The sequence below is a fragment of the Rhipicephalus sanguineus genome, chromosome 10 (genome assembly GCF_013339695.2).
Source record: "Rhipicephalus sanguineus isolate Rsan-2018 chromosome 10, BIME_Rsan_1.4, whole genome shotgun sequence".
Classification (NCBI taxonomy): domain Eukaryota; kingdom Metazoa; phylum Arthropoda; class Arachnida; order Ixodida; family Ixodidae; genus Rhipicephalus; species Rhipicephalus sanguineus.
The window spans coordinates 16,405,796-16,418,392 of NC_051185.1; the positions used below are offsets into that span (position 1 = coordinate 16,405,796).

Consider the following 12,597-nt stretch of genomic DNA (forward strand, 5'->3'; position numbering starts at 1 on the left):
ACGCTGAAGCGGACACTGCGTGGAGTGGAGAGAGGAATACGTGATAATAAACGAAGCGAACGGTTGCCGTTAACCGATTTTTCTGTTATTTTGTTTAGTCGATTTTGTGTAGTTAGCCTCACCGATTGGCGAGGCTAACTCATTTGTGTTTGCCTTGTTGCGGTCAAGCAGCGAGGAATGAATCAAAGCTATATCTTGCTGTCATGACAGTTTTCCGAGTCGGTGATAAACAAGGCCTGCTGCGCATCTTCTGGACGTATCGAATATGACCGCTCACCATCTCGCAACACATTTATGAACTGCTCCATATCAGTGCCAAAGCTCTAGATACCTCGTCAAACGCGAAAACTGGCCGTCGACCGTCGTACCGCGGCGTCGGTGACAACACGATTGATGCAAAAAAAAAAAAGATCATCAAGGGAGGACGTCATCATCAGGTCACAAATCCTCAAAATATGTGACGTCACATTATGACGTCATCACATGACATCGTAGCTTGGTCATGGGTGGGTCGATCACGGGGGCAGTGCAAAACCAGGTGAGCCGCAGAAAGCTTTCAGTGCCTCCGATCCTGGAGGCAGTGCAAAAACCACGTTAGGTGCACGAAGCTGAAGGAAGAAGGCAGAGGATCAATGCATCGACTGAGAAAGATGGATTTTGCCTTCGAGTCGTCTTAGGCGAATACATTTGCAAACTCACGGCTCTTGTATTAGCGTTGTTTTGAACAAGACAATCACTGCACAGCGCCGGCCGTTTCTCATCTGAACCATGCTTATATGACGTGCCGTACGGCCGTTTTATCTTGCTCACATCGACGCGTGTCGCCCTAGATATCGGTCGCCCGTATGAATGCATAGCGCGCGCACTTCGTCCGTGGCGCAGCAGTTGTTGCACCGTCCCCTCGCTGGCTCGTCACGACGCCTTTCAAGAAGGAACCTACAGGCTCTCGTCGCGCGAGGTGTTGAAGAGGTCTCCTCCTCCTCCTCGCGGGCGACCTCTGTGTATATGCCTAACCACAGGGCGCTCGCTGCGCTGGGAGCGCGCGGTCGCAACCTCCACGCCTTTTGCGACCGATGCATTTTTCACCCCTCTCTCTCCTTCCTCTCTTTCCTTTCACCCTCTCTTTCTCTCTCTCCTAACCTCCTTCCTCCTTTTAGCAGCCGCTGAAAAGAGTGTAGTCACGCACGCCGAGAGCTGTACACATGTCGGCCTGTCAACGCCCCCTATACCTCCGAGTCACTTTGCTGCAACCTTTTCACCGCTCGTGTGGTCGTTGTTGTCGTTGTCGTTGTTGTTGTTGTTGTTGTTGTCGTCGTCGTCGTCGTCTTCGTCGTTGTCTAGTTTGCGTGTTGCAGATTCTGGTGAATGACTATTCTTATCGGAGGGGATACAGCGCAAGAGAAAACGAGGACAAGAAAGGCGACGCACACAGAGCGCTGACTTACAACACTTTATTGGTAGAAAGGGAAGGATGAACATTTATACACTTCGCTGACATGCGCCACAACCGGGGCAACTGACGATTTTTTTTTTTGAACTTTATACATAGAGCAACCATCACTGCGCACACGGGCGTATCACTCATGGTCTGTTCAGATATGATATTTCATGAGATGAAAGTGCTATCGAAGGAGAGCTGATGCAACTGCTATCGAACTTTCTGATGAAGTCTGCCTCGATGATTTCGCGTGTCAACTGCAAAGAATGCCTGGCCAGGACCTCGCTTTTTTCAAAGAAGGGCGCGCAGCCACAGTCACGACAATGAATGCCCAAGTGGCCCTGAACCGTGTTGTACACATTGTTGTGGTGCTCTCTTAGACGGTCGTTTAAGCACCTACCAGTCTGTCCCACGTATTTCTTCCCACAGGACAGAGGAATCACGTATACCACGCCAGTGGTACAGGGCACAAACTGCTTTTTATGCTTCACAGAACAGCCATTACGGCTGCCACTCGAAGCAAACTTGCAAAGCTTGGACAACTTCTCCGGTGCGGAAAACACTACCTTAACGCCAGCACGTTGCCCTACCCTCTTAAGTTTGTGGGACAGATCATGTATGTACGGAAGTACAGCAAGTTTTTTCTTTTCAACGTGCGCAACTGGTACACGGTCATTTTCACCACGTCTGATTTGTTTTAACAGCTTTTCCGCCACAGCCGAAACCAGAGCCTTCGTATACCCTGCAGATACCAAGCGGCTAACCTGGGCGTCAAAACTTTTTTGCATCGAATGCGGACACGACCTTCTAAGGGCATTGACGAGGGACACATTCGCTATTCCTCTTTTTACTAATTTTGAATGAGCGGAATGGAATGACAGAAGTGGTTTTCCGCTCCTCGGTTCAAAACACCAACATACATGTTCGCTAGAGAGGTACAGTTTGATAGCCAAGAACCTTAAGTAACCATTTTCGGGTAATTCGTGCGTCAGCTTCAGCGGAAGTAGGTTCTGCCTAAACACATTTAAGACTTCTTCCGCAGTTTGTTCAAATGACTCTTTCGGACAATCAATGAAAATCAAGAAATCATCTACATATCTGCACACTTCTTCAACTACGGACACATCGAGGTTGGACAGAATATTGCGATCTTTTTGGGCAAGGTAGATATCGCTTAGGATAGGTGCCAGGCACGACCCGATGCAATAAAGTGTTGTAAGTCAGCGCTCTGTGTGCGTCGCCTTTCTTGTCCTCGTTTTCTCTTGCGCTGTATCCCCTCCGATGTCTAACCAACACGCCCAAGCTTCGATACTAAGACTATTCTTAATAGGCCGGCAGCGTGAAATGGAGTTCGTTACGCAGAACGACTAATAATAATAATAATAATTGCTGAGGTTTTTCATCCCAAAACCACGATATGATTATGAGGGACGCCGTATAGTGGAGGGCTCGTGCACCTAAATCTAGGTACACGGGCCTCAAGCATTTCGCCTCCATCGAAATGTGGCCGCCGCGATAGGGATTCGATCCTGCTACCTGCGGGTCAGCAGTCAAGCGCCATTACCACTAGAGCACCGTGGCGGATTGCGAAGAACGAGTTGAAAACTCGATTTTCCGGAAGGAATCGGTCACATCAGTAACGAAAGCTCTCGTCATATGAAGCAAGCAATTAAACCGAGTGAATGATTACTTGATTCATTAGTAGGGTCTTGCGTACTTTTGTCTGTGTGGATAGAAAGGAAACAACTGATTGATTGATTGATTGATTGATTCGTGGTGTCATGCGTCCGTGTGGCCTGTCATGTGGCTATTCCTTTCCTCTTTCTTTCTTCCTATCTTCTTCTATTTCTCTTCGCTCTTTCCTAAAAAGAGCACCGCCAGGCGTTCCCCTCTCATAGATTGTTGTCAGCCTGCTCAGATAAGATCTATAAGAACTTTATTAGGCGCCCTACGATTCGGTGGGACGGGCCTGTACTCTGCCTAAGCTTCGGCCAAAGCTTGCTGGCCCTTGGCTGCTTCCTTGGCTCGCTGGATGGCCTAGAGTTGGTGCTCCAGGTCCGAGCTGAGCAACGCAGACTCCCAACGCGCGGAGGCTGTCGCAGTTTGAGGCTGCATTACGGTTAGTGTGTATTAAACCTGCACATTCCCATAGGATATATGCTCTAGAATGGCTCTAGAGTCGCAATGTCTGCACTTGTCTGTCGTGTATAAATCCGGTTTTATATCGGGTGCATGAGAACTGGACTCGGGTAGGATCGGATTTGTTGCTGCCGCCAATCGACAGACTGGTTTTTGCTTAGTTTGGAGCTGACAGTGGTAATGCACTCTGCTGCAATCTACGGCGCTGTGTAATTTCGTGAAATGTGGTCATTCTGTCTTCCTATACCCATTGGCCATGCTCCCTCCATGTGTTTCTTCTTTCTCCATTGCGAAGAACAGGCACGTGAAAGATGCGAGATCGGCCGTGTATAGCTGTTGCGGCTACTCAATATGTGTCACCAGCTTTCTCATCGCTTGCAGTTCAGCCATTTTATCGGATATGACCTCATCTGTAACGTGTGCGTGCGCGACAGCATTGAGCTCTCGCAGCGGGCACCGTTATCTTTTCAACAAGGGATTCTTGTACGTGAGGTGTAAACGAACACCACGTCCTCTGCATGCTGATGTGCTGTACTGCGTGCTGTGGATTCCCAAATGGACGCGCGGGCTCCACCTTTCTCGGAGCCTGCAGCGGCGATGCACCGGCGTTTCTGTCTGTATAGTTCTTGAGCCTAACGGAAACTACATGGAGCTTGTAGAGCGCAACCGACAGGACAGCGGACAGCTATCCACTGTCTCGCCTGCTGCACTGCACTCGTTTAAATGACGCATAGCTCTATTATTTTAATAGAGAACCTGTAAACGACAGCATAGACCTTTGGTAAGTCATCCCGTGATGACTTACCATACCGCTGGTGCTCTTAGACACATATAGATGTCATAGATGGTGCTACTCATTGGCGTAGCCGGGGGGGGGGGGGGGGGGGCAGTTACAAATGAAGTGGCAGCAGGGTCGTAGCCAGAAATTTACTACCCCCCCCCCCCCCGTAGTAAATTTCTGGCTACGCCCGTGCTACTGCTTCATTTGCAAGTATTCTGATACTGTTATTTTCGGTATTAGCATTTTCTCCGGGGGGGGGGGGGGGGGGAGTTATTTTTCTGCTATATCTGCAGTGACGTTTTCCTTTACCATCATCTTCGACGTTATTTTGCTTCCGTAACACTGTTTCGAATTATGTGTTTCATGTAATATGCTTTGCGAATTTTGTTTTTTCTTCGTTGCTTGTCAGTTTATGGTGTTGGGCGTTTTTGTCACTCTTGCGTATTTTTTTTTTTTTATTCGTAGCTCGCGTTCCTGCCAAGTATTGAGGGCAAGCACCGACCGCAGCTTTTTGACATTGTCCTAGCGTTATTCTGTTGTTTTTCTTTTTTGTTTTTGTAACAAAAGAAATGCCGAAATGATGTTTATAGAAAGAAAAATGATGTTGCCTTACCTACTACTTCAGACACCGTTCAGTAACGAACGGGACTACAAGAATACGTGTGTATAGACTATGAGGCTTTAGCTTGGATCTCAGTAAAAACCAGCGCGTGATAGCTGGCGATGTCACCGCGGTGTGCACGTCCCCAACGGTCGCCACGCCGCCGCCGCGGGCGGTGTCTCCGCGTGTTGCGTCACGCCTATCGTCACGCTTATCGTCTTTTACCGGCTCGGACCCCACCCCCTCCTCTCCACCACAATCGCGGGCGTTGTTTTTCGAGCTGCCGCTGCGTCTCTTGTGTGTGTGTGTCTCTCTGCTGCTGCAGCCGACCGCAGCATAATCTTTGTTTTTTTCTTTCTTTCTCTCTCTCTCTCTCTCCCAGGGTGCGCGATAATGAGTCGACCGTCGTCCCAAATACGGTTGTTACCATAGCGCCACGTTGCAGGCAGGAAGCCTTGGCGCTTCTTATTGGTCTCGTGCTCCGTTGCTTCTGTTTTACTTCTTTTTTTTTGCTTATTTTTTGTTTTTTGCGCGCCGGTTGTTTTTCTTAGTTCTGGTAGCACGCGGCAGGGGTGCTGCCTCTGGCACGCCTCCAAGCGTGTTCGTGTACAACTTTTGCCAAAAAGCTGTTTTCCTTCTTTCCTCAGAAGCTGAGAGCTAAAAAGAGTAAGGTTCGCTCGGCAGTTCCAAGTGCATTACTTTATATATATATTTTTTTCTTGCGCTCTGGCAACCCTTACGCTCCTAAACACTCGTAGATGACCAGTCATCCCATCTTCAGCTACGAATAGCCTGTTAATTAAAAGACTTATCCGATTGATTATTCACGTATAGACAAACATTCGACGCAACTTCCCTACTGAGATGTTCCGTGTACCATTCACATAATTCCCATATGTTCCCTTATGGAATCCATATGTTTCCCGCATGTCTTCCGTATATTTGCCACATATTTCCGTAAGAATCTTCCGGAAACACGGAATTATTGAAATGGCATGGGGAACGTTTAGGTAGGGTTGGCTGTATGCGTCCGAGCGAAAAGTGAAGACAAGCACATTCGTAAAGCTTCGTAGGTTGTGGCTGCGATGGCCGGGCAACCAAAAGCGTCCTATTGCCAAAGCACCAGGTCCTGGGTTGGACTCCGGGTAGTGACATCCGTATCCGGACGGAACGGAGAACGACTCCCATCTGACCGTTTCAAGGCAGTCATAGGACAAACGTTTTGCAAAACCCTGTTTCCACTGTTTGGTTTTGCACATAATGCCAAAGTGAAAATGAATGAATCCATTGATTAATTAAATCATTAATTAATGACCATAATTTCGAGCGCTTGGTCTCCTTCTGTTATACAATTAGGCAGATAATATATCAGCCTGCTAGAATGTGCGATTTATGTGTAAATTATAACGTACAACGTGACGTATGCCAAATACTTACGGTGTCGAGGTGCGCGCAAATGGCCCGTACACGTAGCTTTGTTTGTTCGTATGTCTGCTAACGCTTCGTTTGTTACTAACTTCATGCCTAGCAGAGCGGCGGTAACACTGGCGCTACGGCTTCTGCGTACTTTGTTGCTAACGGTTCCTGCGCAGCTGTCCACAACCGGATGAGAATAGTTTGCTGGACTATACTGCAGAAGTTTCGCTCAATGGAAGTGCCAGACATGTATCAATTGGCTTGGCAGTATAGCGCTGCTTCCTTCATACAATGATGCGAGTTGAGTCTTTAAAGGGGTCATGAACCACTTTTCCAAGTAATGATCTAATGGCCTCAGTATCGGAGTGTACTGCCTCCCGAATCGATTGCCGCAAAAATTTCTCCAATCCGTCAAGAATCAGCGGAGTTACGGGGGTTTGGCGCACGCTCCCAGCGCTTTCTCTCTTTTCTCGTGCCGACGAGCGCACTGGAAGCTAGACAGGGAGGGATGGCATGGGGGAAAGAAGTTACGCCAGCGCGCGTCATGAAACGCGATCGCTCTCCCGCTGTGATTCGCTTGCGCGAGTGCGGCTACCGTGTACTGAGGAGTGCGGCGCCGGCAAGTGGCGGCACCCCGCGGCAAGAAGCGCATCTGATCCGAACGCCGCTCTCGATTTACGTCGGCTATCGGCCAATAAGCATGCTATGTCTCTTGCGACGTACAGCGGACAGACGCCCCGCCCACCGACGAGAGTGAGAACCGGCCTCTGTTTGAAAAGAGGGTGCCTGGGGAAACGGCAACTTCGCGCTCCGCTTGTGGCCATTACGCGGCGCGCACGACTGTAATATTTGGCAGAGCAGTTCATAGCCGTGTCAGCTTTCCGCAGCATGTGTTTTTTCAATCAGCCCAAGGGGTGCTTCATGACCCCTTTAATACGGGCTTGAGCGTGATCGCGCTCTTCACTGTCACTGTCCAAATGTCCACTGACCGTCTTGTGGCCACGTGAATCTTTGCATAAGATACAACATTGGTTCGCAGGAATGTGTTGTGTATGGAGCTAAAATGGATGCTTGGGCGTGTTGGCATGACATAGCGGAAAGAAAACGGCTCAAAAGACGCAGCACAAGAGAAAGAAACCACAGACCGTCTTTTGCGCTGTTTTCTTTCCGCTAGGCGGTATTGTATATGGATAGATGGATGGATGGAAAAACTTTGTTGTATATATCGTGACCTAATACAACTTTTCATTTGCAGGAAAAAAGTGGCGCAGCCTGACGCTGCAGGAGCGGCGGCCATTCGTCGAAGAGGCCGAGCGGCTGCGGTTACAGCACATGCAGGACTACCCCAATTACAAGTACCGGCCTCGGAGACGCAAGCACGCCAAACGCGGGTCGCGTCGGGGTAGCCCGTCGCAGCCTGGTAGCCCCGACGAGGGTGGCGGCAACGGCGGCGGCCTCCAGACGCCTCCGGACTCGAGCCCAGCCCGGGGTAGCCCTCCGGACTGCAGTAGCCGTCTCATGCCCGAGATGCCGTACGAGACGCCCGTACCACCGACGCCCGAGTTGTCTCCGATGGAACCCGAAGACTGCTGCGGTCCCATAGACGACGGCACGGGCAGCCACCTGTCTCAGCTCATGTGCAAGTTCAACGACAAGTCCATGTTCCTCAAGAACATCCGGCCGCCGTACCGGACCCACACGCAGAGGGGTCTCGGTCCTCCGGGTCTGACGCAGCAGCACCTCTGCACGACGGCCTCGACGACGTGCACCACGAGCGGCTACTCGTTCCAGAGGACGCCTCCGACGTCCTACTATTCGCCCATCTACGCGGCTACCTCCCCGTACGGTCCTCCTCAGGGGGATCTACCGCAGGACGCCTACTACGGGGCTCCGGAGCACATGTACGCGCCCCAGCCTCCGCAGGAGACGTTCCTGGAGCACAGCGACCTGGTCCAGTTCCTGGACGCCGCCACAGCCGCGTCGCCCGTCTGCACGACGGCGGGCGGCTACGCGCCACTGCCGCCTCTGGGTGCGGGCGACCACGCCACGTACGAGACGCTCGGCTCGGAGCCGCCACCGTGCGGCATCGAGTACTCGACGATGCCGCCGCAGCCGCACCACCCGTACGGCCTGTACACGACGCATCACCACCACAGTCATCACCAGCCAGAGCTGCACCACCAGGAGCCCGGAGCCGGAATCATCGCGGCCCTAGCCGAGACGCGGCACATCATGTCGTGATGATGACAGTATTTTTTTGTCGTTGTTGTTGGAAGACGTGCTTTTTTTTCTCTCTCTCTATCTTTCTCGTGTGTTTCTCCGCTGCCGTGGTGGAACCGCCGTTGACTCCATCGTCTTCCGCGGTGTCTTCCAGGAGACCAAGACAGCGAGCTCCGTAGGTGCGTGCGTGTACCCGAGCATGTTATACGTGTGCGTGTGCCTGTGCTGTATGTGTGATCGAGAGAGCCTCCGCGCGCACGTGGCTTCCCCGTATGCCCCCGCCGCCTGTACAGAAAAGAGACCCCTTCCTACTGCAGAGTGAAGCTGACGTTCACCGTTGTGCCTATATAACGCGGACCGTGCGTGTGTGTGTCTGTGTGCTGCAAGCCGCGCCGGCAAAGCGTCCTGAACGACGGAGAAGGTCCGTCACGGACTGCCTGCCGACAAAACCGCGGGGGATCACCGCGGCGTTCGCTACGGTTGCGTGACCGCCGACATGCACTCCTGAGCATGCCTCGTCGACTGCTTCCCCCTCCCTCCCACCACTCGTCGTCGTCGTCGACGGGATGATGCTGTGCCGACGCCGCCGCTGCAGAACGTCGCTGAACGTAGTCGTCGGGCCTCCGCGAGCGTTGGGTCGCTGTTTGCTGTGATCGCTGCACCACGTGATCGGTCCCCCCCGCGATGTGTAAAAAAACGAAAAAAAAAAATGAAGCCAAAAAATGGGGACGAAGAAGAGACGAGACGAGAAGAGAGATGTTTTATATTAAAAAAGACGTGGTTGGCGCGAAAAAAATAAGAAAACGAAAAAACGAGGCCTAACGACATAGGCGTGCGCAGGGTTCTCCATTAGGGGTGAGGCAAGCTTGACCGCAGCGCCTCCCCCCCTCCGAAAGAAAGCTCCGCAACAGATGCAAAAATGAAAAAAAAAATGAAAATGAAGCTATGACGCGCTTCTCACAGAGGCATGCCATTGGTTCCCGGCTTTCCGGGATAAAAGTGAGAAGCTAACAGTTCTTTGAGTGCACCATCAGGAGTAATTGGTCCCCATTATCCTCAAAAAACTTGCGCACTCATAACCCTGCGCTTCAAAAAAATGACGTGAAAAGTCCGATTTGGTAAATGTATGGGGCAGAACTGGTGCCCCAATTAATGGATAGGGGGAGCAGCCTCCCCCCCCCTCCCCCTGTTCCCCTCCTTGCGCACGCCTATGCCTAGAGAAAAATCCGCGGTGCGCATGTCTGTTGTTATGCGAGCGCCGCCGCTCTCACAGCGGTGACCTCGGTTCCGAACCTCCATGCCTGATCTGCTGCTGCTACCGCGAAGTAGGCCCTTCTCACTGTGCAATAAATGAACACCACCGTCCGTTCTATTACACATACCACTGGTTGCCTGTTTTGTACGCGTGCGTGCTGGTCGTAGGAGGCACGGGTGGCGTCACCTCCCCGTCTTCCTGTACCGCGCAGTACGCATGCGCTGTTGTCGCGCAGTTTTTTTCCTCTGGCTTGGTGTGGCCTTCGGGCCCGGGTAATAAGCTGCTCCTAGGGCTTGCTTTGTGCTGCGATGCTCTTGTTACGACACTGTGATCCACGCAGACCGAGAAGAAGCTGCGGCTTCAAAATATGGCCCTAAATCATGAAGGGTAAATTAATTGGACAACGGCTAAAAGGTAAGGCAAAAAAAGTAACGGTTAAACGGTTAGCGCTGGCGTAGCTGGCGTGGCTTCAGGGGGCAAGTGCCCCTTCTGTTCCCCACTGCCGACGCCCATGTAATCATATCGTGGTTTTGGGACAAGAAATCCCAACGACTATTATTATTATTTACAAATGAGGGTACCGCAGATATGTTCCAATTGCTCGGTTCTGGTTTAATTATGATGCGTTTTCCTCGGGTAATGTTTAAAAAATGCTCCACGAGAAAGACCATAGCGCTGAAGTCCCTTAACTCTGTCTGTAGGTGTTCGACCCTTCCTCTAGAAGTTTGCATTGTTCAGTTTCAGCCCTAAATTTCACCCACTTGGTCATAACGGACTGCACTGCACCTAAAAACTTTCCTAGTTGATTTAAGCGATCCCTTTTATAGGCATCGTAGATTTAGAGCCTAGATGACCTACTGGAACGTGCCGTGTCTTATTTCAATAAATGCATATATTCACACTGCTATTTTTACTGAAATTATACGGATTCTCTAGATTCTGTCATGTATTTCTGTATATAGCTCACCACTGTGGTACAGTGATTACGGTGCTCGGATGCCGACTCGAGAGTCACGGGTTCGATCCCGGCCGCGGCGGTCGCATATAGAAGCGAAGTGGTAGAGGCCCATTACTGTGCGATGTCGATGTCATCGCATGCTGAAGAACAGCAGGTGGTCTAAATTTCCTGAGCCCTCCAGTGCGGCGTATCTCATAATCATGTCGTGGTTTTGACACGTAAAACCCCAAAGATTATTATTCGGCTTGAGTCCTCCAACCCCCCCAAATCCGGTAAGAGGAAGTGGGGAGGAGGGGAATCTATGCTTTCGCTTACGAGCAAAAAATATTTTGTGAATGCTTAGCGCCCTGAACTTGGTACCCGTACAATCAACGGCGCTATATCCATCCACATAGCGAATGCGCTGTTCTCCGAACTCTCGCAGTGAACCGGGGTTCCAGAAGCGCACGCAATCTCCGGCGGCAGCGCGCCGCAGTGGAGAATCTTTGTTAATTACGTACTTGACCCTGGCTCAGGTGCCCTCTCCCCTCCCCCACGTGACTCTATGCGCGTGTTCCATTGGTTGGATGCTGGCGCAACGGTTGCTGAACCTCGATCGCACTGCCGGGGCTATTCATAGCTCGATAAGCAGCATGCCGGCTCGCTGCAGCCCCCGGCGCGCTAGCACTGCAAAGGAATGCGATGCGCCGGCGGGCCCCGCGTTGAGCGCGCGCCGGGGTTGAACAGCCGATTGGGGATGTTGAAGGCGCGTGTCATCAGTGTGATTGACCAGGCAGGCAACGCCCCCTAGCTCATCCGACACTTGTACTTCGTTCATTATCACTTTTCCTTTAATGTGACATGTCGTACGCAGCGGAGTGTCCCGGATGTCGACGTCCCCAGTTGAAAAAGCCACAAAGCTGGTTTGGTGTGTTCTGTTATTAACATCAGACAGTGCTGTCTAGTTCTGGTGCACGCACCAGCCTGTTGTAGCGTGTTCTAACGTTAACATCAGACGTCGCTGGTGTATACACCAGCCGGTAGCGCTTTGTCCTGGTTCGGACACCAGTCTGGTGTGTGTGCCCTGGTGCGGACACCAGACAGGCGTGATGTGATCTGGTGTACATCTTAGCTTTGCGTGGTATGTTTGGTGTGCATGCCAGCTTGGTGACAGCCCACCAACACGCCTGCTCGCTTCATATCCATATTTTTATCGCATAATTAGCGTTTCGGACTGAAGTGCCCCGTATTATGACGTAGGATGAATGACAAATGAAAGAAAAAAATAGTAACTAACCACCCAACCCAACACCTAGTCGGAAAAAAGTGCATTTGATATCTTCTTACGAAACACATTCTCATTCGTAACATATACACATGCTCTTGTTGCGGAATAAGATTTCCATTTCAAATCAATTAAATGCTGCAGAGCACCTTAGATGGTGACATGGAATAGATGAAGCATACCTGCTATTTATTATCTGACACGTATGCGTGTGGCTATTATCAGCACGTCTGTGTCAGAAAATGGCGTGTACCAAACTTTCCCAACGACCTGTCGATTAAACAGTCGCCTTTGATATTTGCAATATGATTAAGTGCATATATCCTGAATCTTTAGAGCGACAAGAGACGTGGTCGACAACGCAAATGTTGCCGTGACTGGAACCAAGCCCCTGCTTGACGTGCAGACAGATGACGATAGCAATAACAGATAACACTTTGATTGCGGCTAAGAAAGGTGGAAAGGCTGTGGACGATACGGAAAACTACTGCAGAACTGTCGAAAACACAAAAGATAAGACGACTT

At 50.9% G+C, this 12,597-nt stretch overlaps 1 protein-coding gene across 1 annotated transcript in view; it reads left to right on the top strand.

Moving 5' to 3' along the window:
- Positions 1-9,976, top strand: part of LOC119407131 (transcription factor Sox-18A) — a 51,997-nt gene extending 42,021 nt beyond the window's left edge. The window contains exon 2 of the mRNA XM_037673994.2: positions 7,631-9,976. Coding sequence (XP_037529922.1) covers positions 7,631-8,616 — 986 coding nt within the window. The 3' untranslated portion in view covers positions 8,617-9,976. The remainder of the gene's footprint in view (positions 1-7,630) is intronic.
- Positions 9,977-12,597: the final 2,621 nt, after the last annotated feature.